Here is a 27,627-nt window from a genome sequence, read left to right as displayed (position 1 = left end):
AAAACAGTAAAAGAAACACAAAGTTAAGCCCTTTTATATTAATTTCCTTAATGCTTTATTTTATTATCTAAGGCTTATTTGAAGCATAAAAATCTTATTGCTTTAACAGTACCTCTACGTTCATTTGGCATTTGTAATAATAGCTATTTATGAAGTTCCCATCTAATTTTAGATGCTTTACATATTCATTTTCATTTTATCCTTAACTCCATGACTAAGTGCTGTTCATAAGATATTCAGTATTCTTTCTATAGTCACAAAGTTAATAAGTATTGGAGGCATTTAATAAGTAGCATGGATTATATTAATGTTTGCAAAATTTTGTTTCCCTCTTTATAGTTTTCCATTCTATATCCCTTTCCTGATGAACTCAGGAGTGGGCACGTACTCGCTTTCAGCAATGAAATAATGTGTGTTCACTTCTGAGGAGAAGCGATGTCTACCACTGCCAAGCAGAAATGGTAAGAGTCCCCAGTGGCTCGTCATGCCTCTTTTCTCTTTACCACAAGATCAGTGATGCCCCAGTCAGGGACAGCTTCTATAGCCTGGAGTAGATCTGCCTTGAAGCAGAACAGCAGCCTTTTGTAGTGGCCACGCAGTGTGAGGGAGAAGTACACTGTTGTTTGCCACTGATACTGGAGAATTGGTTGTTGACACATCATATTGCGGCTTGGATCAATTCACTCAATAGAATTCACACGCAGAAGTCACTTTGACTGAGTCAACAGCCTTTCCACGACCATTATGTTAATTCCTCTTGAGTTGTTCAAGTATGGACATCTGATATCTCCAGCTTGATTAAAATTTTTCAAAAGGCAAATATAATGGATTATGATTACACTTTCATATTTCTTTCCTCAATAATTGTTCTGCTCAAAGTAATTATGTGGTATTTCCTGTGAATGAATGAGATTATATCCACTTACTTTCATTGGTTTTATTTTTTGCATTTTTAATCTATGGCCATTCATCAGTGTATATGTCTTTCCTTCTCCATGACCTTAAGTATAGGAAGTACTTAAGTATCCTATTTTTTTCATCCCCCAGGTGTCTTTATTTACCCTTGGCAGTCACTAACTCTTGAAATGAAATAAACAGGATCTTTGGAATGGCAGTGGAAAATATCATTTTGTAATATTTCTACAACTTAAAAAACCTAATATTTCTGTTGAGTTCCTGTAAAATTAATATCCATTCAATTCTGGTTTGATTATCACCACTTCTATATTATGGATGCACAGTTCTCTTGTATTTTTTCTAGGCCTTTCTTCTGGTGCTTAGGTCTAGAAAAAAACTGGCACTTCTACAGTTAATTTCTTCATCTTATATCTACATTTTGCTTTTTGAATATTTTGAGTGTTATACTAATTTAAAAAAATTAATGAAGCCAGCAAACACATAGGTTACTATATATCTGAAGGAATTGTTAATGTATATTTTTTAAAGATTTTATTTTTCCTTTTACTCCCCAAAGCCCCATGGTACATAGTGGTGTATTTTTAGTTGTGGGTCCTTCTAGTTGTGGCATGTGGGGTGCTGCCTCAGCATGGCTTAATGAGCGCTGGCATGTCTGTGCCCAGGATTCGAACCGGCGAAACCCTGGGCCGCCAAAGCAGAGCGTGAGAACTTAACCACTAGGCCACGGGGCCAGCCCCGGAATTGTTAATATTTTTTAAATAAACTTTTTATTTCTGAACAGTTTTAGGTTTACAGAAAAGTCACAAAGGAAGTACAGGGAGTTCCCATGTACTGCATGCATATGCCCCTATTATTAACATGTTTTGTGTAGTGTGTTTGCTACAATTAATGAACTAACATTGATAACATTATTATTAACTAAAGTGTACAATTTATTCAGACTTCCTTAGTTTTTAACTAATGTCCTTTTTCTGATCTAGGATCTCATCCAAGATCCCACATTACATTGAGTCTCCTTAGGTTCCTCTTGGCTGTGACAGTTTCTCATGTTGCCCTTGTTTTTGATGACGTACAGTTTTGAGTAGCACTGGTTAACTATTTTCGAGACTAGCCCTCTATTCAGATTTGCCTGATGTATTTTTCTCGTGATTAGACAGGGTTGTAGGTTTATGGGAGGAAGTCCTCAGAGACAAATTGCCATTTTCATCACATCATTTCAAGGTTACACACTATCAACATGACTGATCACTTTTGATGTGAACCTTAGTCACATGCCACAGGTAGTGTCTATTAGACTTCTCCACCGCAAAGTTAACTTTTTCCTACTTTTGATACTGTACCCTTTTCCACCTTTCCGTGCTATACTCTGCTTCTCTATAAGCAGGTCACACTTAAGGAGTGGGGAGCTATGCTTTGCCCTTGAGGGCAAAGTATCTATACAAATTATTTGGAATTGTTTCAAATGGAATATTTACCTTTTCTCCATGATTTACTAATTCGTTCAATCACTTTTTCATGTCAATATGAACTCATGTATATTTATTTTTAACTTCGCATCATAATCCAATTCTACTTTATTTTGTAGCTCAAATGTTTCCATCTTTGGCCACTGGAAGCTCTTTCAGTTGACTGGTATGTCCCTTTGATATACTGTAGATTTTTTTTCTTTTTAACCAATCCTTTACCTCCAGAGACTACAAGATGCTCCAGGCTCATCTTGTATACTTCCTTCCCAAATCCTAGAGTCAGTCAATTTTTCAAGGAAGAGCCCTGGTTCCTTTTATTGAACAATAGTATTAGAAACCATGATGTGGGTGACATATGTGCTCATTATTACTAGAGTGTTATTACTTCTATATCCTCTCAGCTGACAAAGCAGGGAACAATGTGTGTGTATACTAACAACCACATATACACATATCTATAAATATTTCTATTAAGTGGCTCTTTGTGTCTATATTAAGCTAAAAATGGGTTTTTACTGATATCTCTAAATCTAATCCATTTCCACATACATCATTCTAGCCTTCTTCCTTTGCTTAGCTGTAATCTTCCACTCCAACACTGAGAAACCTGGTTACTGCCATTGGCTACATGTTTACTTAATTGTTCAATCTCAATATACGTGTACAGTAGTATTAGAATTATTAATCCATACTCCCATGTGAAACAGCTTTAACAATTATAGTATATTGCTTATGCATAGTTCCTTTTGCCTTTAGTCTTGCAGACCCCACTCCTTTCCAAGGTTCTTAGGTCAGCACATTTACTCCCACCTCTTTCAGTGAATTTGTTTCATACTTTTGTAATACAGTTAGATTGTTTTGCGATATTCTGCATTTCACCCTGTGATCTTCCAATATCCTAAATAAATTTTCAAACTTTGTATACATTAAGGTTCAGTCTTATGCTGCACAATATCATTTATCCAGCATTACAGTATCATACACAATAGTTTCACTGACTTAAAAAATTTCCTATGCTTCATCTATTAAATTCTCTCCCCTTCCTCAGACCCTTGGCAAACACCGATCTTTTTACCATGGCTGTAGTTTCACCTTTTCCATAATGATATATTCTTGGACCCATACAGTATATAATCTTTTCAGAATGACTTCTCTCAGTTAGAAGGATGCATTTAAGATTCATCCATGTCTTTCGGTGCTTTGACAGCTCATTCTTAATAACATTCTATGGAGGTGCGTTGCACAAATGTACCACGGTTCGTCTGTACATTCGCCTGTTGAAGGACGTCTTGGTTACTTCCAGTTTTCAGCAATTACAAATAAAGTTGCTATAAACATTCACATGCAGGTTTTCGTGTAGACGTAAGTTTTCAAATCAGTTGGATAAATACCTGTGAGAGCAATTGCTGAATTAAATGGTAAGATTATATTTAGTTTTGTAAGAGGCTGCCAATCTGTCTTTCAAAGTCACTGTACCATTTTTCATTCTCCCCAGCAATGAGTGAGGGTTTCTATTGTGCTACATCCTTGCCTGTAGTCAGTATTGTCAGTATTTGGATTTTAGCCAAACATTATTATTTAATATGGAAGGTCTAGTGAGGAAGAAGCAGATAGCATCAATAACAGCCAAAGCGCTAAAAAGTTTTATTTTTTTATTTTTTCTGAGAACAATTATCCAAGTAAAGTGCTTTAAAGTCAACTGCAGAACACTTTAACAGTTATTTTGTTAAACTCAACACATCATTAATAAGTCACCTCTATGCTTGAATGTAATTTTTACTCTAAAAAGAAGCTAGAACCAAAGATGCAACTAGCAAGTAGAAGAATCTACTGTAAGTCATGTTATCAATGTCAAAAAATTAAAAATGTAACAAAACGCAATCCAAAGTATATCAAACGATTTGATATTTTGAACTGTTTATTTCAATAGGGGACTATCTACAACTTGTGGATTTTAGAGTATTCATTTAGAAACTCACTTATTCCGTGTTGCACTTTCACAAATATAAGAATAAAGTGTTATGACATATAATAATCAGAAGTTTCTGTCAAATTATCCACACCATTTCATGTTCACTGTGAGAAACCTAAGCTAGAACAGTTGATAGTAAATGATCCTTTTATCACAGGATTACTAGACGATATCTGTTCTACAGAAGTAACTCAGTGGAAGATGTTGGGTGAAGTTTTCTGTCAGTGGTACCAAATGTTGAGCTAAAATAGCAGGGGATCAAAAAAGAGCATCACTTATATGGGTAAGCTAGCTTAAAAAAACCTGTGTGGAACAAATTAGCATTATGTAGCACTGAGAAATGTACATATAAATTAAGAAACAGAAAGACATTTTGTGAATTTGGCTTTATGAAACCTGAATATAAAACCAATGTGTTTTATAACATATACACATTCACCATATTTTGTTTGTTTTGAAAATTTGAAGTTCTTACAAAATTCTTACAAGAGCTTAAACATAGGGGGCTGTCTGCCTCTCATGTTGAATCCGTCTGGAACAATGGTGTAAATAAGTATACTCACCCAGGAGAACAGACTCTAGTCAGCACAAAAGGACCTCATCAGAGAAGCCTTTTAACATAAATTTTTCTATGTTCATAATTGCCTCGGCTCTAATTCATATTAATTCACAAGTATCGTGAAGTGTCAAATAATAAAGTCAAGAATAACTTATAAAGGCATCTGAATAAGTATGCACTTTAAAATGAGAAAAAAATGTTTCTATATGGTGACCTACATTCTATACAAAAAAGACTTCTGTATTTTGTGATTAAAACTCCTTTAGGCAGAACAGAGATAAGTTAGGTGGAAACTCCAGCTTGACTGAACATATAAGCGATGGGGTTTGCAACTGTCTTTTATTTGAGAACTTATACCTAAGAAAAATAAAAGTCGTCCTGAAATGGCTGTGCATACTGTCTACTTCAGACTCACACTTCTGTAGTTTGCTAATAACCTTTCCATATTATGCTGAGCTGTAATTTTTGAAGCCATATTTTTAACCCAAGTAGTTGGCATAATTTCTAAAGCAATTGCTTTATTCTGGGAAATCTAGCTGCCGTGATTAGTGGTTTGACTGCCGTATTTCCATACAAGTAAGTTCCCACTGATGTACTTGTGGTTTCACATATACCAAAAAATATTCTACGAGGAGTGCTGGATGGAAAAGATTGCTCATCTCACAATGATCTTTCTGGCCACATAGACATACCACAATCTGTATCAGTAATCTTGAAATTTTGGCAGTCATAAATACACATCATTCTTGCCAATATATATTCTTTGTTTCTACCATTTTCTTTTGATGTTTTAGCCTTTAGGAAATGAAAGAAAAAGAAATATGTCTCTAAAACATTTCCAAAATTTTCACTGAATACACCAAACTACTTTAATAATTGGCTTAGATGAAATTCAGAATCACATTTTTAGAAACTTCAGTTCTGTATATATATATGTAGACTTCCCTTGCTGGAAAGAGAGTATAGTCAGAGTGGAGGCACAGCCAGGGTGAAGCAATTTCAAGTGTCCCTTCAGAATAGGTGCAGTTAAGGCACATAACAGGATCAGTGGAGGACAACAACTTGTTTTTCCTTCAGTCTATGCTCACCCAGGAGAACAGACTGTGGTCAGCACAAAAGGACCCCATCAGAGAAGCCTTTTAACATAAAGCATGTCATGAGTATCAAAAATGTGACTTGAGTTTTCCTCTTAAATACCATCACAGCTGACCTTTTGAAACAGAGTTGAAGTTTCTCTCTGCTTGAAATTGCTGGTTCTCATGAAGAACAATAATCAATTAATGCATTTATTTTAATCTCGTCTGGCCTTTCTTGAGAGCAAGTGCATTCCAAAATACTTCTCTGTGTTATTTAAGTCCTAGTGACATTGTTTCCTTTGAATCCGCTATAGCAATTTTCCTGCTAATTGTTAAAGAAAAAGATAAGTGATGTAAGATGCAAGTTATTACCTATTATACGAGATAAAAAGACTGTTGAACAGTCTTTAACATGTAAGATTCAAAATGATAAAACATAGCCTTCCTTTTACTTTTCCATTTATTTTGTTTTGTTAGTTGTCAGATAATTTTCATGCATTGCTTTTTGGGACATTTTTATCCAATTTTCCTTTGACCTTCTAATTTTTAGTTGGGGAACAGTGCAGGAAACAATCTGGTTTTGATGGAATCCCAAATTTTTGTTAGTGTATGTGTGTTCTAAATAAACTCAACTAGGTCATATGACTCATGAGCTTTCCATGCTCTCAGTGACTATTTTATGTCCACAAGCTTTCTAATTAATTTTGTTTGATCAGACAAACAATGTTGATTGCTTCTTTTTAAAATAATTAAACTGGTGGCTAACAACGAGGTACTGCTTTAGGGTTTTTGGTGAAATACCTTGTAAAGGTTTGTATAGACTCGATCAATTTGCAGAACAGAAATAAGTACTCAAGCCCCTTTTGGCTTTCAAGGACAGCTGTTTTCTCTAGTTTCAGCCCTCTGATTAAGGCTTCAGGAAGGGACACAGAGCGATGAGATATGCAATTGCTGCCTTTGGAAGACTTAACAAGCATGTAGGGGATTTCTATGTTCTCTGCATTTTCTTTTCTTTATAAGTACAGCAAAAGGAAAACTTCAAAAACGCTACCCAAAGGAGTATAACTCAACAGACGTCAAAGGTAAGTTTTATTTGAAAACATTTCAAGTAAGTATTCTAATATTCATGTTCTCACATATGAAGCTTCATTATAAAGCCTAAACACATACCAGCAGGTTCCTATAAAATCCAGAAATACAACAAAGTCTCTGTGAATCTAAATATTTCTCTCCATGTAAACATATTTAAGAATACTTTTGTTTTGATATTACAATGTACTATTGTCTTATTCATTCCAGCATTTCTTTGCTGGCATTTTCAAGGTTTGATGTTTCCTTGGACACAGTAGCGCCTCTGAATTCCTTTGAGACAAGCATCATCTATCTTGAATTAACCTGAAAATGTGGCAAGCCATTCATACTTTTGAAGAGAAGCACAGGCCTCACTGCTCCAGTGTAAATATGCTCTGAGGTCTGTCTTTCAATGTGTCCCTAGGGGTAGGAAAGATGAAAAAGGAGAATCTTAGAATCATGCTTTGCCTTGCATTCAGCTTTATTATGAAGGGACAGAATTCTATACACAGATTTTGAGAAAAACAGACACAGAGGCTGGGATAGTTTCGTGGCGTCTGCTGTCCTCTTTTACAGGACTATTGCCAGACATGCACTATTTACCTAGGAGCCATTGATTCAATATTTATTTATAACTAATATGTAAGTAAAAGATGAAATATGTGGTTTCTATGACAATCTTTTTAAATCTTTGGTTTATTTGGAGGACTTTCTTTCTTTTTTATGCCAAGAATAGCTAATGTTCATGAACTTCATGAACCCCATTACATGACTTTCCCAAAGTCAAAGACCAGACTAGAGCTGTAACTCTCAGCATAACATGATAGTATTAAATTTTAAATCTTAGTTCAGTGGTTCCCTGTAAATCAGACTGAGTTGTTCTAAAGCAAATGTAGCTTATCTAAGTAATATTTTTTAATTACTTAAAAATTCAAGTAAGGTATGGTTTAATGATTTTCAAACTCAAGTGATTCTAAGAAAGTAATATTTGTTTTTCTAGTTGCCATTGATGACAAGAAGTCGTGAAACAAGTGACCAGCTTATCTTCAGGTATTTTCCTGTTTAATTCCTTTTATGTAGAAAAGATGAAAACTGCAGGCATTACCAGAGGCTTAAAGAGGAATCACTGTAGAAATAGCTTTTTACACAATTGCATCATACATCTTACTCCCTAGCTTGCAAGTGGTCCAAACTGACTTAAAAGTGAACAGGTCAAATATCTGTGCACAGCCACTTTGCCAAGTGTGGGTTAGCTGATATCGCTGAATATTTATGACTATCCCCTCACTACCTGTCTCCTCCCATTCCCTGTACTGTCTAGTACAAGTTGTTTATTGTTTTTCAATTAAAGCAGATATGGAGAATAAAATAAAGAACTGAATAGCTAAAGGAAGTGTGTGTATGTGACAGAAATTAGTATAAGCTGAATGTTTGCCAAAATCTCTCTGCATACACTTCTTACATATATTTAGCTATTGAATACCAATTATTTATGATACTGATAGTAAACAACTGATTTTGAAAAGTATATAAAAAAAGCAAAATGACACAAAGCACTGGAAACTAATAGTTTTAAATTAGTCCCAGAGTTAAATTAATTTTTTTTCAACTACTAGTAGACTTAGCCATAAAATTCTTTTATTTTTTTCTTTCAAAATGTAGCCAAGAAACAAACATCTTTCTTTGCTTTCTTTGCAGGAAAGAACCAGTATCTGGATTATTTCCAGGCCATCCAGACAGTTATTTCAACTGGAACAAGTGACCTTTGGAACAGACTAGAACATAGCAGTCTGGCCAGACAGAGGGGAGGGAGTAGTCAACTGGGAAGGGCCCCAACATGTTCTTGTGAAATGTCACTTGAAGTAAGAGGACAATAAAAAGTTAAGGACAAATAAATGAACTTAAAAATATTTAAGTCAATAAAAACTGTGTGACCACAATATGGGATTCAAGGGAAGATAGTCTGAGACTTTAGCTGTCATTCTTTAATAGACGTGCTCAACAAATATAGTTCTTCATTCCCTTGAGTACAGATAATGTCCCTTAATTATACAACATTCATCTTTGAATATTCACAGCCTTGTAGAAGCCCAATAATTATGTTTGTCCTCCCTCAATTGGGCCATATTTCCTTAGTTTCTGATTCTATGGTGGTTGTTAGATACTCTTAGAGAATTGTCAAGATCTTTATTTAGTAAATTATTACTGCAGGAAGATAGTTAAAAGTAAAGATTTCATTAGAGAGGAGAGAGTGATTATCTCCTTTGAACATTTACATAGAAAGCACGTGGTTCTTTTCTTTCACAGAGAGCATAAGAAGTTTTAGTTCACAGCCTTAGCAAGAAGCATGCTAAAGAATCATTCAGCTTTTTACTGAACGCTTATGGGTATAGTGCTGGGCTTGGCCCAAAAAAGATATGACAATGTTAAGGCAATACCTCCTTCAAGATTTTTGGAGAATAAATAGAAAAGTTAAAAATTATTAAAAATATTTTAAAAGATTTTCCAAGACAGTATTTTATAGGTTTATGCAAAATATATCAATAATAAGTTGATAAAGTACAATTTACTGATCAAATGCTATAGAACTTCAGAATGTCCTTTAACAGAGAATTTAATTAGTACACTAGTGTGTACCTGGGAATTCTTTCAAGAAGATAACTCTCACAGCTTCTAGCCGGGTTCCCTTTACTGAAAACAGCAACATTTAAAAGCCTTACTGCGTGTTCCAAAGTGCCTATAGAGTTGTTTGCAAACTGGAAAAGTTTGGCTTGATAAATTTTGAGTGTGCCTCTGAATGAATGCCAAAAATGTGGCTACGATAAACGACATAGCGTAAGTTTTTGCAAACTTTTAGTTATACAATTATAGTGGTACTATTAACTGACATAAAACCCAAAGTTGGTGATATAGAAATAAGAAATTCAGCTGTTTCAATTTATCATGTAATGTCAGGAAAATTTGAACTGAATCTTTAAATTTGACTCCTACTTAAATTTACCAGTTTTTGAATATTATTTAACTATGATTTTGGAAGTAGTGTGACTTGAGTCCATGAACTAGAGTGAAAACAAATGAATCCAGAGAAGGGTAATGTCTTCTGCTATTTAAATAATATCAATATTTCATAAAAACTCACTTGAAAGCAAGGAACTAAGACCATAAATTATTTTAGGAGGGGGTCTCCTCACTAGAATAAGGGAATCCCACTCTGAATGAATTCTAAGGAAAATATGTTTTAAGGGAGAGATTTCTAGAAGTGCATTATATTTGTACCGTAACAACATAAGATCAAGACATGGAGCAAGTATAAGAATTAAGGTTTGTGTCAAATTTGCAGGATGAGCATTGATGGAGGAAGTTCTTGAGAAATTTGTCTGAGGCTATCTAGGAAGGAAAAGACATTTAAGTTAGGCCCTTCCTGCAGGAGACACGGGGGTCTGAGGGCAATACTAGCCATGCCCATGGCAACAGAATGTTAGCTGCCTAGAAGGGGTGTAGTTTGGGTGGAGTCTGAGATTTAGTTGTCAAAACTGAGTTCAAGATTCTTCAAGCAATTTAACAGAGGCTGAAATCCAAAATAATGAATAAATATTGAATTTGGAACTATATATGGAAACATTGGAACAGAAAAATATTAACAGCCAGTTTTTTTTATGGTTATGTTAAGAACATCAAAAAACGAAAAAAAAAAGTCAGCGTTTAGAAATACAACGCAAAATCTATCTGAAAGTGAATTCCAATAATGTGACCAACATTTTTTGAAAAAAATTCAAATCCAAAACATAGGAAACAAGAAGAGATGAGGGAAATTATTGCTATTGGTCTGTCTTGATAAGTCTCGCACTGGATATCTAAGATTATAGGCACTAGCCAGTGCTAGGTACCCAAATTTAATCAGTTAAATATAAGTGCTCTTGGGGAAGTTTTTGGTTCACACAGAACATTAATACACGTTGGTTTTCATTTATTAATTCATGTTTTTGCCTTACTTTTCCTTCATGACAATAAGCTAACTGAAGGGAGGGATCTGGTCATCTTCAATTTAACAATCTCTGTTAGCAAACTTAGTAGATGTTTTCTTACCCACATAATACATATTATTCACAGAATGAGTAATAAATGAATTTTGTTGAATGGATTGATGAATTGTTTACTGGTGTGCAAAGGCTGTGCATGTGAGTCCTGTGTGTCTTTAAAATATTTGACATTGTGTTTTGAATAGGTTCAAAACTTCTTCATGACATTCCAGTTAGCCACAACTCAAGTCCTATGACCAAGTCCACTGTTTTAAGACTATCCACCAAGACACCCTTTGTATTATTACTAGGTTAAAAAGGCTCTCAATTTTGAAAAGAGATATTTACGCAATACAGTTATTGCACCAGATGCTTCTGGTGAAAGGAACCAAATTATGACCTCTCTCACCAGCAGGATCAAGTCCACTGTTTTCACAACTGAAAGATATTTGCTCATAAAGTTAAAATGTGTGTGGGCTGTAAGAAATGAAGTTAAAGCTCTTTCTTCCCTCCTTCCTGCCTCCCACCCTCCCTCCCTCCTTCCCTTCCTTCCTTCCTTCCTTCCATCTCTTTCTTTTTTTCTTCAATTCCATTTTGTAAGCAGGAAAATGTCATGTAATTAGCTTCAGAATGTGTCTACATTAATTAGACATTATTGAATGAATAAATTATACAATTTATTTAAAATCATTTATTCTTGGCAAAGTCAAACATATCATTGAGTTTACATAGAAATACAATTTTCAACTGGATCTTCATAAAAATGCACTGGTGAAATAAATGTTCATAATTAATGACCAATTATGTACTATTTAATCATGCCAGTAGCAGAATTGATTACCATTAAAAATTGGTAAAGTAACATATCTTAAATGTGCAAATACCATCTTAGTATACTCTATTGTGTTAACCATTGATAATAAATGGCCACTAAATATATACCTATTACATAAAGCTTTTTAAAGAACAATAAAAATACAAATTCTATCTGTTAAAAAAAGCCATTGATATGGCTTCTAAACATCCTCATTATACAAATTCCAAAATACTATATGACAAACAAAATTATAAAGACTCTTCTTTATGAAACATATACTACCTTCTAATTAAGGTACAACTTAGCAGACAACAGAAAACAAACAAGAAGGTTTATATATACTGGAGAAGATTATGAAGATACATACAAACATAATATTGCATAAGCATATTTGATTTCTTTTCCTAGTGAAAATGTACCTTTAGCACTTGAAAATTTCCATGAGTAAAAGAAAAATCTATTTTTGAGATCTACCCCAATCCAAGCTCACATTTTCATTAATTTAACTTATTTTTCCCATAACGTGATGAATCACATTATAAATTTGACCACACATTTTTGTTGCAGCAAGTACAAATTACAGTCTGTTACATAACAGGCAAAGGGATAGGAAACAAACATTTTCAAAGGTCAAGGTTTATCAGCACATCAAGAATGAGATGCAAGAAAATTTTATTGTACACGTTAGACTAAACTAAGCAGCAACTTGACTTTTGTGAAAAATGAGATTCTCACTTCAACAAAACAAATACAAATTAAATTTGCTAAATATGTTTGATGATTCATAAAGAATAGTTGCCATAGATTTTAAAGCATCGACACTAATGAAGCATCACAAAATAAGCTTTGGTGAGAAAATATCTTTATCAAAGGAGAAAATATTGGATACTCTTATTCAGCGAGAAAAAATATATTTGGTAAAGATGGGCTATAGACATTGCAACTACAGGCAGCATATATTTCCAATATTTTTTAGGCAACATCAGATCAGATGATGTTTAGATGGTTGCAATATAAGCTATCCATTAGAAATTAAATTTTAAATGTTTTGTAAAGAGAAAATTTTCATTTTTTCCCCACGATCTTTGTTTATTAAATAAATAAAATATTTAGAGTATAACTCATAGTAACTAACATTATTACCTTGCTCTTACTAATAAATACTCTAAATACGTTTGGTTTAATTTTTATTGGAATTTATAGGATTTTTGTTATTTTACCTGTTAAAAATGACCTGGTGGCATTATATTCAAAGTTTACGTTTTTCCAATGACATGAACAACATTTAATACATAAAATGGCATCTGTCTAATGAATGGTAACATGTTTATTGGTTTGAATATAGAGCATATTTAGATTGATACTGGTATATCTCCTCAGGACTTTGAAAGGTATCATTAAGATATGGCTTTTGGGAGTCAGTAATAAACTAGCAGCCTGGAGAATGAACACAAATTTCAAGATGCTAATTATTTCGAATTCAGACACAAGGCAGATACTTGCATAATTTGTTTTTTGATTATAAATTCACCTACAACAGAAACAGAAAGGAACATAAAAGTATGATTTACTTACAGCAAGTTGTTTTTAAAATAAAACATTACAGATCAACAGAGAAGGTATGAGGAAATTCTACTGAAATAATTTTCAAAAAGTTAGATATTCAAAAATATATTGGCACATGTATAGTTCCTGTCATAAAGTAATAATGAATGATATATATGTCTATAAAACAAATTTAAGGTGAATCGGGATCTCTTGTTCTTGGCATCAGCACCTGCTGTCTACCGGGTCCAGACAAAATACTGTGCCTTCAAGAGTTAGTCCCATTTTGAACCCCTCCTGTAAAACAGAGTAAAATCATTGAAATAGGAAATGCTCATGGCAAGAAAAAAAAAAATCAGTAAATGAAAAATTCCACAAACAGAAGTTGAAATCTTCATGCTATAATATAAGAAATAATTATATGTCAAATGTTGGCTTGTCTAATTTTTGTATATGTGTATACCTCCGGGAGTTCTTCACACCCATTAGCATCTTAAATGTTTTAAATATATGTGAGATTAGCATGCATGAAAGACTGCAGAAAACAGAAATATATGGAATTAAGTAGTTTTAAGACAAAGTTTTTTTCAGTAAACTCTATTAATTATGCTATTTTATTGTAGCTTAAATCCCTCTGTTGACTTTAAGGATCAATATTCATTTGACTGTAAGTAAGACAGCTAGACCTCAAACTGATGAAAGGTTCAAGACAGCCTGATAGTTTTCACCTTTTCTTCCTGGTTATCACTGTCCAGAGCCTGGGTAAATACTTTTAGTAAACACAACGCCATAGCATATGTGGAACACAGAACTGCAGACTTCTTTGTCATGGAGAAAGCTTCCTCTACCAGTCCTGCTGTTGCTTGTAGTTGCAAGTTGTTGCTCTGAATCCCACTCCCTCTAGCACGCCTTAGATGTTTCTCGAAGTTAAGATGCCTTTGATTTATTGAGAGCAAGTACACAATTGCTGTGAAAGTTTTTTTTCTCCCCTAAGATTTTGAGTTAAAATTTAGTGGCGAAGGAGTTTGTCTTTCTCTACTCCAAGCTCTCTTCTTTTTTTTTGCATAAAATAATTGAACTATGGGCTATGTCTGGTCTTACCACCTCCCCCATCCCCATCCTTGCCCATAATCTATGTACACAGGCCTACAAAGAAGAGATGAAAAGTACAGACTCACATTAATCAGTGGAATTGGTGGCCACATTTTAGGTTTCCCTGTAGAAGCAATGTGGCAGTGTTCTCTCTCTCTCTGTCTCTCTATATACCTACCTTTCTTTCTTACTAACAGAACTGAAATTTTGTTCAGGGAGGTAATTTGTAGTTTGGGGTGGCCATGTGACACATTATTGGCAAATGAAACGTAGACAGCAATCTATTCCCGAGGAAAAGAAAACGTCTTTGAAAGAGAAGGGCTTTGTCCTCTGTTCTGCTTTGTGTTTTCTTTAATTAGATGGTATCTACTTGTGTGTTAGCCTATTGTGTATCTCTTTGCATTTCCCCAAATTACTTTCATTTAGAATAGGTATCTAATGTACTTATCTTATTACAAATCCAAAGCAAACATTATCCTATAGACGAAGAAAATCTTATAAACTGTAAGCCACACCTTAATGGCTATTAATGTCCAGGGAATGCTCTTCATTAGGTCCACGGCGCAAAGACCACATAGCAATGCCATCACTGTAAAGGTTTTCCAAAACTTCTTCCAAGTACTTAAGAAATTACATTTAGTTGAGCAAGAGTCAGGGTACTTACCCTTATTTTTTAAAAGCCTGTTCTTATCACAAGAAGAAGTATTTTGTCATATGTATGCATATTTTTAAACAGTTGCCAAATAGTAAAGTCAATACTTTAAATTGAAAAATATTATAAATAAACTGTCTTTTAAAATATTTTATTTGCCTATCTGAGGATCCGGGTACTCTGTCATCTTCTGGTATATTAGATGAACACACAGATATATAGATAATTGGATATATGTTACCCTTGGAAAGGTTTGATCCCATACAGTATTTTTCAAGTTTTATCAGTGCTTTCTGAAATCAAACCACTATCACTTCAACTACCCTGAAAATACTGTTTATCAATATGTTATCATTATTTGAAAGGCAGGATAGCAGTCAAAGTAAAATAGGGGTTGATCACTATTTCAACAATAAAAAAGCATCTGTACATCACTTACAAGACTATCCCCATGGTGATTTGATAAGGATCTTTTGGAGTCCCCTTAGATCAACTTAATCACCCCTATTAACAGACAAGTTGTTAAACGGCTCTTTGGTTTTCTATCCTCTTAAGATAAAATTTCCCTCACATTTTCTGACCTTTGCTCCTAGGTCTCATTTAGCAAATCATGATTTAATGGACTCTGAATCCTTCTAAGGTTTCCATACCCTCTTGAATTTCAAACCTCTGAATGAACATGAGGCTTTATTTATGTACTGATGGAAATTATCATAAACTAGTATCACATAAATGAATGATTTCATTATTAATATATTATTAATAACATACATTTTTATGAAATATTTTGCCCAATATTTTGTATTTTCTTATTTTGAAATAGGGAGAAAAGCATATGAAGGAAGGAAAAAAGCACTCTTATGCAACAGTTGTTAACACATTGTGAGGTATGTATTTTGAGTCTCCTTTGTTCTATCCATAGTGTTTTTAAACAATTTTAATAATAATATAAATAACTATATATTATATTATAATTTTCTTATTTATTTAGTGTATTACACATATAATGTATAATTTTCTGTATTCTTTTTTAATCTCACCAGAACAAACTTTCTACATTATTTTGAGTCCCTGTAAAACTGATTTAATGATTATATAATATGCTATTAATTTTTAAGATAATTTCATTGTTTCTAGTATTTTACAATTATGAATAAGGTAAGCTGGATATTTTTGTGCATAGAGATCTTCCAAATTTATAGTTATTTTCTCCTCAAAATAAACTGTATTAAAGTTTTTGATATCACATAGAAATATGAGTATTAAAAAATTATTCTCCAAAGGGATGCTGTGAACTGGTCCTGGCCCAGTAACGGTTTAGAGTGTTTGTTTCATTACATTTTCCCTGCACTGATTATCAATAAGAAAATAAAATATTCAATTTGCTGGATTAAAATAGCTTTTATAGTTCTTTACTTAATTTGTATGTTTTCTTTGATTAGACTGAACATATCTACACATATGTTAGCTATTTGTGGTCTTTCATGAACTACTGCTTTTCTATTTATGTGTTGATTGTTTAGTTTCCTAATCATTTGTCCACTTACTTTAATTACGTGTATTCATATATTTTTAAAGAGAAAATAAAAAACAACTACAGAAGTTCTCCTAAAAAAGACTGGATGTACATATTTTTCTTTTCCTTATAAAAATTTCTAATTCAAAAATATCATAAATATTCCATTGTATTTCAAACATTTTAAACTGCCTAATGCTTTTGATATTCATCTGGGTATTTGTTGTTAAGTTTTGACTGTAAAATGATCTCCCAAATTATTAACCAATTGACTTACCACTTAATGACAAATTCTTTCATCCTTCTTTGACTTTCCATGCTTCTTTTTTAATGTATTAAATTATTATAACTTACAAGGTACACTTCTGGGCTATCAATACTATTTGCCTATTGGTGACACATACCAGGAAGTCTAAATTGTGTCAAATCAAATAACTACATTATTGATTTCAAATAAATATCTAATTTTCTAACAACTTACAACATAAAATAACAACTTAAAATATAGCTTAACATTTCTGCTCAAATTCTTACATGCATGAGATATTTGTGTGATATCCACTGTAAATGAAAGAGGAAAATCAAATATCTCACTAGGCTTATTAACTCAACATGGTTTATACAACCCATTGTACTGTATTGTTTTTACATTATATGCAAAGATAACAGTAGCTAAATGTGTGCATTAGATTAATTAGGCTAACAAGATTACTAACAAAAGTCATCATAGACCATAGATAAAGAAAACATTATTTTTAAAGTGACCTTGCAAGTGGATCTTGGACTAAAAGAAACGGACAAGCAATGAGATGGACTATGGAATGGGTACTAAGTCATTGAGAAAACAACTTTAAAATATGGGTTATAAAACCTCTTTAAACACAACTAATAATCATACATATTCATATGAAACTGCTATTTGAATATTTATTAAATAAAGCATGCAAATATTAAAGTTTTAGGTTTAAGATGTTGTAAGTTGTTTAAAATTATTATGAAAATAATATACCAACCATCTCTGGCGCTACCCACCATGAAAGCAGAAAAGAATAAAAAAAGACATTAAGAAAATATTAGAAATGACAAAAACAAATGCAAAACTACCACAGCTTAACATTATTTGACTAACACATCACTAAATCATTCCAACACAGTGTTTCTCAAACTGGGTTCCTACAAAAATCTGGAAATGTAGGCTGATTTTCAAAATCTATAGAAAATTTCAGTTTTGTGAAAATCTAAAACACATTAATAGAAAAATACTCTTTATAATTTGCATTATCCTTGAGAACAAATACTATCATATCAGTGCCCATGTTCATATTTGTTCCCACAAAAGCAAAGTCCCAAGTAGTACAAGCCTCATTGATAAAACTAATGAAAAAAGAAAGGAATTGATTTCACTAAAAAATTATGCCCTATTTGAGTGAAAGTTTTGTAATATTTGAAATGCAGAAAAGAGGTGGGGAAATTGTGCCATCAAACAGGATACGTGCTGAAATTAAAAGAATTTTGATATGGATGGTTTCAATTTCAGCCAAATAACATCACCCATTCTACAAAGTTTGTCAATGAATTTTATTAGGCGGTGTTGTAATTTTGCTTTTATTTAATTTACATTTTGAATTAATTGCGTGGGAGCTATAAGGATAAGTTGTTTATAACTTCTTTGTAAATACTTAAGAAATGTTTCAGTAACAATTTAAGACAATATTAAGGATTTAAAATAACTTTTCATGTAAAAGGGAATTGTGAATCACCCAACTTGAGAAATGCTGTTTTAACATAATCTTTGAAAACCTCAAGGCATATGTTAAATAATCCCACTTGTAAAGTGCAGGCATTATTATATCTAGAACAATAAGTAAATTCACCTGTTACCCAGAAAAGAAGACTGCTTCATGGCTGCTGTCCAAAATGAGCAGACAGGTATTCGTATTATCTTTCTAGGGGTGTTTTACCAATGTCGGAAGATCAGAATCCACCCATTAATTTTTTTTTCCAGGAAATGAGGCATAGAGAGTGAATATATAACCCAGACCTAATAAATGGAAGACTCTTCTCTTCACCTCCTCTCCTCAATCAGCTTCGTATAATTAGTCTCTGTCTGCATTCTATATACAGTCTTTGTAATGAAAAATAGGATAAAATAAGATATAATAACTTCACCAAAATGCAAAGGACAAGTATAAAGAGAAGAGTTTATTCTAGTGCTTATAAGACTACTTATTAATCATGGCTCACTGTATAAAGCTTTTAAAACCAGTATCTTCAAACTTCCAGAACAATTCAGCATTGAAAAATAAAAGAGAGAGAGAGAAATGAAAACCTGACTGGACTACATTCCTAAAAAAGTTGTCATGGGTGTCTGCTTTTTTAATAAGAGCCCAGAACTTATGACCAGCAGCTACAATGCTTCCTTTAAGAGAGACTGACTTTACTCTTACGAAGATTTTCCTTTATCCACTCATTCACAATTTTGAAATTCATAATTGTTAAGACTGAGATCAAATCTTATAAATCTAGTGCAATGACCTTTTAATTTGTGGACTCCAAAATAATGAACCATTAGAATCCATGTAATTTTGTATAAAATTATCTTGTTGACATTGTAAATTGCATCATTAAGAACAAAACGAAACAAAACCTTATCCTTAGCATCTATGGGAGTATTTTAGGGCAAAATGTACATTATTATTTTAAAATAATTATTTTCAGTAAGTTTTTATAGTGGTAATAATTCAAGCAAAGGGTAGTTTTGATTTATAACATTTTCTTAATCCCATATTAAAAAGAAAAAAAAAACCATTTATGGGACAATCTGTTAAAATAGTCACCTGCATCTCATCTAATTTTGATTGAATATCTGGAGGGAAATCCCCTGCTCCACAGTTAAATGGGTCAAAAGGTTCTGCTCCAAACAGGTCCCGTTCTAAAAGGAAGAAAACAATTTAGTAAATGAAATGACAAGAAATGAATTGGGGTGAGTTAGATTTTGAAGGCATGATTATATCAAGAAATATTTACCTCACCAACGAGCCCCGATCCACACTTACACTTTAGGCTAGGCTTTCCTGAGCTTAGACTAGCTAAACACTAACAAGGAAGCAAAGATCCATTTTAGGATGATATTAAAAACTGGTTACAAAGAATTATTATCCAGAGAGGTTTCTGAGTCTTTAATTAAGACAATATTAAATTTACCAAATATTTGGTAATCAATATACTATAATACCTGCAATACTGGAGCCATTTAAATGTACTAAAATTAATATACTACTCATTGAGACTTCCCTAGTCCATGTATGGTGACTTTGCAACACAATAGTGAAGCAATATGTACACTTGGGCAGATTGGTAAGTAGTTTTTCTCACAGTTCATGTACTTTAATCTCACTTTTTAGCCAGAAAAATTTAAGGCATATCATCTTATGTCGCATGCAGTCATATCATCTTCCTACATAACCACAATGAGAGAAGTTCTTTAAAAATCCTCCTAACCCAGAAACAAATTTCTTTTCAAAAATAGCAGTAATGGATTATCAGAAGCTCTCTGTACATATATTCTACAGTATGCATCTTTTTAATCACTAACAAACTATCAAAATTAAAACTGATGTTTGTACCTGATAAGACTATGACTTATTGTGTGATTTAAAAATTTTAAAAATGGTTAAGAAATTTCTTTCCTCTGAATCAATTCAAATGCAGCCTTAATTGACAAAAAATTTTACATTATATACAGGCACGAGAATTTATAATGTATTAAGACTTTCATTTTGCAGAAAACTATATTATCTAAATTCAGCGCTATGTAAGAAATAATATTTACTCTACTGGAGTTCTACCATCGCCTCTAAACCACTCTGACTCCCATCATGAAAAATTCTTACTTCCCTAATTATAGCTGGGTTTTTTTGTTTTTCAGATTTATGTGTTAAATAGGTTAATAAATGTAAAATTTTTTGAACTTCCTGGTGCTGGTAAGTATTGTATAAATAAGAAGGACATATAATTTACCATACCAATAGACACTTTTAAGAGTGAAATGAGTGTGACCAATAGTTTCACCAGGACAAAAGGCATAAGCAAGGACTGTCTTCAACAAATGGGAATTTATTGCCCCCTTCTATACAATTGATGGGTATTATTATTGTTTTTACTACTTATGTTCCTCAGTCTGATGTTGTTTAGGCAATAAACCAGAACTTAGAGAACAGAGGAACTTTCCATTGGAGGAGTATCCTGGTTACCACCGTCCCAGAAGCACATCAAACAATGCTTTACACATGGTAGATACTGGGCAAAAGGAATGAATTAATGAAGAGGAAAGAGAGCTGATCAGAAGGAACAGAGATTTTCATTACACAGATTTTCTGAAATTGGGACTCAAAATCACCAGAGAGCTCAGATGGATTTTAAGGGACCCTTGACATTCCTGAAATGCAATGTGAAATTTTGTATGAACGGGCATGTTGTGTTTATCTGTGAAGAGGTTTCCTAGCTTTTATCATATTCTCAAGGGTCCATGACTCCTCCACAAGTTAAGAAGTTTCTACTTTACATAATTAAGTAAAGATATTAATACCATGCAAATTAATAAATATTACAGAGCTCTTTGGCATATTTTGGCCAGCTCAGATGGATCTAAAATTCATAACAAAAAATCATGCAAGTTCAATTTCCAATGAAAAAACTTCGCTATGTAATTAATAACATCAAAATTATTTAAGTCTAATGCAAGAGTAAAAGAATAAAAACTAATAGGTGACACTTCACTCAGTCATTCTTTCCTTTATCCACTAAATATTTATTGAACACATATTACGTGCCACGCATTTTGCTAGGCAATGGATTAAAGTAGTGAAAAAAGAACCAAGTGCTTTCCCTCACGGAATTCATGGTCAATCAGGGAACATAGCATTAAACAAATTAATCAAATTCTAATACATATTCAAAGATCAAAAATATGTTCTGGAGAACAACCAGGGTTCTCAGGCAGTAAGGAGAGAAACTAAGGAACAATCTTTTAGGTTTCGGCTTTTATGTATTTAGTTGATAATAAAAGAAATGAATGAATACATTTAAGGCTTCATTTAAGAAAAAGTCCTATTACTACAACTCCATTGGATTAGAGTTTTAGACAATTTTACAATTAAAATTGAGTTGAACAATTTGTCCTTATATTGTTAGTATAGATAGAAAGATGAAAAGATAGAGAGATAGATAGATAGATATGGTATAGTGGCAACTAGGACTCTATCTATCTAAGTAATCTTTCTATCTATTGATGTATTATTGTATTTACTAAACTATGACACTCAGGATAGGTAGACAGGAAAAAATTACTTCAGCTTCTCATTAATAAATCCCTTAAAACCATTTGATCATCTCTGCCTAGATTTTCCAAAGGCATTTCAAACTCATCAATGTCTAAAACAGAAACATTATTTTCTCCTTCTTTACCTCGTTTCCCTGTGCTAACAATGCTTGCTCTAAAACCCTGAACCATAATTGATTTTGAATTCTCAATTACCATCCTGATAGATGATTCCTTCTAAATATTATAAAATCTAGTCACTCTGCTCAATTTATATTTTGACTTGGATTAAAAGCCTCTATTGCAGATACATTGCTAATTTATATTTCAAATTCCAGCATGTAACCCAAGTTTAGTGCATATGCTAAACAAATGCCCATTAAATTAAACAAACGAATGAGGAATCAATGATGACGTCCATGGAAGCGAAAAACAGGGGTAAGGAAGAGATGTGGGACACTCTTCAGGACAAAAAAATACCCTACTGTGATATCAGGATGTTGGCAACATCTTCTAAAAACACACTGTGATGTGTATAATGTGGATTATTTCCTCAAAAAAACTATTTTGCATTGACACAAAATATATTCAGAGGAATTTAAATATATATTTCAGCTTACATAAAGTATGGAAATATTTTTATAAATTGTCTTTTAAGTTCCCAATGTTATTGCTTTGTATTTACAAATTAGTCCTCTGAAATTTATTAAATACCTAACATGTGCAATGTACTTTAAGTTCCACAGGGGGAAACAAACTATAGGCCCCGACATGCTTTAAAGCCTTAAGCTAAAACTTGAGAGTTATATTGGAAATGTCTTAATGTGTCCATTTTCCCTGTGGACGTCATGACTGATCATGGCCATTGGGAACTACTCTTTTCATTTTTGTGACAGGGCACAGATCAGAACACAGTCAAGACATGGACAGTGAGCATCTGTGGATGCTTGCTAATTCATCAGAAAGAGACTTTTATGTTCCTCCCGGATATATAAAAGGTAAATCAGAAAAGCAAACTATTTATACCAATTTAGTTATCGAAAGAAGAACCCTCACATTGGGTTAATAAATAAACAAATTATGGAATTCATAAATTTATATATTTCTTCAACTAAGACTATCTATATACTCTGATAACAAAAAATTTAAATTGAGCTCTATTAAACATGTCAAAATGATTAAAATAATTATCACCAGAATTGCTTTTAATCATTAAAGTAAACATTAAAAATATAAGCCCAAACACAATAAAAATATAATTAAGTGCTTTGTATTATGATGTAAATAACCCTATACCAAAATATCAGTTTTCATAAAAGAGTCTGAAATGCAAATAGTGATGTCTTTAGCAGTATACTCTGATTACAAAGTGAAATATAATTAACTGAATTTGCCACATATATATAAAGATAATACTTTAGTGATTAAAATTTTTAGTGAGCTTGTTAAGATACGTAATTTCTCATAAAGTATTAAACATTTAAAATGTACACAAATACAGCACAGAATATTGATTCGTTTAGAAAGCTTACTAATCTCGGTAGATCTGCTAGGTACTGGAGGTGGCTGTGTGCCATTGCGAGTAGGTATCGAAGACTGATGTGATATTGGAGAAAATGGAATCATATCAAAGATGTCAGTGGAGGGTGACTTAGGTGTCACACTGCCTGCCTGCAATGAAGATAATATGAATTAGGGTAGTAGTTCATGTAGACACGTTATAATGTTAAATATTTCATATACATATAAAACATATATACACAACTCAGCTGAATCATATGAACTTATTTTGTAGATCAAAAAATAGTTAAATATTGGCAAGTTCATATGATTCAACAAGCTATGACAAATGCTCCTTGGCAAGAAAATTTCTGCAAAAATGTTCTCAAAGATGATGGCAAAAATAGTGACAATACTATCCTACATAGATATAAAAGTTATATTGGATTTTTTGTATATCTAGAAATAACTGCCATTTATATCAGAGATTGAAAACATGTTAGGAATTATATAAAAACCTGATTTTAGTAATATATTTTGCATAAGATTATAACTAAATTTTAACCTTATGCAATAAGATTTAAAAAATTTTTTTAAATAAAGTTTTAAAATTGCTTAAATGTTTAAACTTTTAAAAATTTATATTTAAAAAACAATTTTTAAAAACTTTAGAGTGTATTTTAATTTGTATTTATAACTACAATGGCAGCCAACTATTATATTCATTGCAGTGCCTTTTATTCCTGAAATAAAATTTCATCAAATTTTCTATAATAAATAGCTAACTTGTGAAATAAATTAATAATCACTAAATATACCACCAAAATCATTAAGTTATCTATGCTAGGACATAATGTAAGAATGAGACAATCATCACTTTGAGTGTCATACGGGGAAAAAGATATTTACATATATATACACAAAGATTATATATATAATATATGATATAATCTATAGTTATATTATAGTCTAATATCATAATCTATAATTTATAATCTAATCTATATTATATATACTCTATAAAACAAAGAGAATTCTCATTTTGGAGAGGAATGGTGAGGGAAAATTTGCTTTCCTATAAGAACAAGAACAGAGATTGCTTGAAGTGGTTCATATTAAAATTAGTGCTCTCAGAATACATTTGTTTTTCTGGTTTGCAGATGATGCAGATAGTGAAGAAAAATAAGGCTAGCCATGTGCAGAGTGATGGATTTGCTGTTCTGTTACCATGACTGTCAGCACTTTTTTCATGCAGGAACATTGTCGTCATCTCCCTTTCTTTAACAGTTTACTTTACCAGTCAGTCATAACTACCATCCAAAGACTTCAGGGCAACCTTATCCCTCAGCTCTTCCCTCTTGCTCAGGAACATTGTGCTCCTAATCCTATCCCTCTAGCTCCCCTGGCTTCCATCTCTCTCCTCTTTCCCAGGGTAAAGATACTCAATATTGACCGTTGTTAAAAACCAACCAACCAACCAAAAGCATCTTTATTCTGTCCCTCTTTACTCCTTTAGACTCTCATCTCTCTTTTTCTCCCCTTCAAAGTGAAGCTCCTTGAAAGAGGTACTACACTTGCTGCCTTAGCCTTTACTTCACTCAATCCTCAACTCACATCAATCTAGACTTCGTTCTTTTTTGCTGAACTCTTCTGAAACTGCTTTTATCAATATCACCAATGACCGAATTTCTCAATTGCCGTATCTGATGGATCTTTGGAAGGACCTGTCCTATTTTGTACTTCTGTGGACTTGTCTACTATCACCACTCCCCACTTGAAACTCTCTGATATCAGGCAAGCAAAGGAAGCAAAAATGACACACCAAGTCCCCAGATCACAGCACATTGATTCAAGACATACCTGATTTTTTCATTACTATATAAATGGCACGTTTTGGCAGATTTAAAAAAAAATAAGTAGGATAATAAAAAAATTTCTGTTTAGCAAATTACATGAGGTCTTGGGATGCTGCTCTCACTGACTGGCTTGGGAAGGCCACATTTAGAAGGTGGTGGTACTAACAGTCCCAATGAGAGTCTGGAATCAGGCGAGTTGACAGGAGTGACAGTAATGGAAGAAATATTTAGACAAGGAGATGAAACATCACTACTACGCCAGAAAGAGGATGCGCATCTCTGAAACCCGTGTTGCTCATGATCGGACATTTTGTGCAGCAGCTGTAAAGGAATGACAGAGAAATATACTAAGGAGAAGAAAGGAGACATAGAGAAAGAAGGAAAAAGTATATATGAAAATTTCTTTATTGAATGTTATTGTGTGAAAATGATAAGTAATTTTAAAATAACTTTACTAAAATTAAAACGGTTTGAGTAGATTTTCCTATTGTGATAGTCCTTAGATCCTGGATTAATTTGACCATTTTTCACTGAAACATTACATCTTTAGATAATTAAATAAAATATTGCATTCAATATGACTTGAGAGGAAGACAGTGGAGAGGAAAATGGGGAAAGCTTTAAGATTTATTTCTGAGAGATCCCCCGTGCAATGAGATGGGGAAACGAAGGATAGTAATAAGAAAAAAACAGTCATTGAAGCAGGAGTAAAGTCTCGTGAAAAGTTAAAACTTTGCAGAATTTTCAAAAACGGTTACAACATACATTTTAGATTTAATCCTCAAAACATTCTTTGGAAATATTAGCATTAGTGACATTATGTGCTAAGAGATGGGAATTAGGCTCATGGATTCTTTGCGACTTATTCCTATATGAGGTAAGAAGCAAAGCCAAAATTCAAAACAATCTGACTCCAATCATCACGCCCTTTCTATAGGCAGTAAGTTCCAAATGGTAAGACTTTTGGAAGATGGGCAGAGAGTCATCAAGCATCTCAAATAAATCAGAAAGATAATAAATAATACAATAATAAGCAAGTAGTACACTGTAGTGGGTCTAAACATCAGTCTTTGGATGACTTTCAGCAGCTATTTCCATTACATCATGGAAAGCTACTGTCAAGAGCTGAGCTGGAGAGAACTGAGCTGCCAGAAGTCAGAATGGTCAATTAAAACAACAAGCCAAAATGAAAATAATAATTAAGCCTTTATTCACTTACTTTATTCACTTACTGTGATAGTATAAGCAAGAGGCCAGAAAGAAGGTGCTGGCTCCATCAGTGTCCCATTTTTAAAATTCCAAGGAATGGCACTGAGCAAAGGTCAAAAAGATCAGTGCAGAAGCAGGGCACTGGCTCTCCCTTGAGGGAGCCCTGAACAAAAGGTTCCTGCTGGTTTTTTTAGGGGGTGGGGCAGGGAGCTTGGGTGGGGCAGAAGGAGGGAAAGGGGAAGGGCCAGGAGAAGCAAGGTACTCAATACTGAGTCATAGTGGAGAAGAGTATCAAGGCCCCCAGAAGATGGTCTGACAGAGGCACTTAAGAGAGGCCTTGGCCAAGGGCCTCCAACAAGGAAACCTCTGAATGGAGACACCTGGGCTGGGAATGCAGCTATGGGTAACGGCATGGCGGGCCTGGCGGGCATGAGACTGAGTCTTTGACTGCAACTCCTCCTAGGGTGCACTAAATCTGTTGTGGGGAGGGGCCTATCCCACCTCCTGCCTTGCCGGGTAAAGCCTTTGTGATCACTTATGATAGGGCCTGATAGGATTTGGCCTAAAACTGGACTTCTCAGCTATAAGTCAAGGATTTTTCAACACTAATGGCACTCAGAGGCAGCCAACACAAAGCTGGCTTTTGATAAACCTCCTTGTGAAGGGTTGTAACCAAAATTTTAGTGAGGAGAACCAACAAGTTTGAAGGAAGCCTTTAAGGTAGGAGTCACCTCCTCAGTATATTTCTGGAAGCAGAGGGGCAAACGAGGCAGTATAATGTGACAGATTTAAGTTGATGGAAGAGTTCAGTGTGGAAGAAAATCTCAAATGGTCTGAGTTACATAATTTATCACTGTCCGACGGTCTGAGTTACATAATTTGTCACTCTATTAATATGCATGTACAGTTATATAATTACAGCTTTCCGTATTGATCTCCATAGTGATCTATCTATCTATCTATAGATATGTACACATGTTTGCATGTATGTATATAATTTTAAAACCTATTTTATGGTCTACATGGTTTACTGTATAAT

General features: G+C 33.3%; 1 protein-coding gene and 1 long non-coding RNA gene across 16 annotated transcripts in view; one reads left to right on the top strand and one right to left on the bottom strand.

Moving 5' to 3' along the window:
* Window positions 1-6,672: 6,672 nt before the first annotated feature.
* On the top strand, window positions 6,673-9,533 carry LOC106781925 (uncharacterized). The gene is made up of 3 exons (XR_001378714.3): window positions 6,673-7,073; window positions 8,063-8,112; window positions 8,761-9,533. It is a non-coding gene; the product is annotated as an uncharacterized lncRNA (long non-coding RNA).
* Window positions 9,534-11,757: 2,224 nt separating this feature from the next.
* Window positions 11,758-27,627, bottom strand: part of GULP1 (GULP PTB domain containing engulfment adaptor 1) — a 271,776-nt gene continuing 255,906 nt past the window's right edge. For 8 of the 15 annotated variants that reach the window (XM_023622174.2, XM_023622179.2, XM_070242045.1 and 5 more), the window contains 4 exons: window positions 25,476-25,700; window positions 23,556-23,694; window positions 19,541-19,635; window positions 11,758-13,740 (listed from right to left, as the gene is read on the bottom strand). In XM_023622174.2, coding sequence (XP_023477942.2) covers window positions 13,669-13,740; window positions 19,541-19,635; window positions 23,556-23,694; window positions 25,476-25,700 — 531 coding nt within the window. In that variant the 3' untranslated portion in view covers window positions 11,758-13,668. The remainder of the gene's footprint in view (window positions 13,741-19,540; window positions 19,636-23,555; window positions 23,695-25,475; window positions 25,701-27,627) is intronic. The other 7 variants (XM_023622181.2, XM_070242049.1, XM_023622180.2 and 4 more) reach the window with 1 other exon arrangement.

This window comes from Equus caballus, chromosome 18 (assembly GCF_041296265.1).
Source record: "Equus caballus isolate H_3958 breed thoroughbred chromosome 18, TB-T2T, whole genome shotgun sequence".
NCBI lineage: Eukaryota > Metazoa > Chordata > Mammalia > Perissodactyla > Equidae > Equus > Equus caballus.
This window is presented reverse-complemented; position numbering and strand designations above follow the sequence as displayed.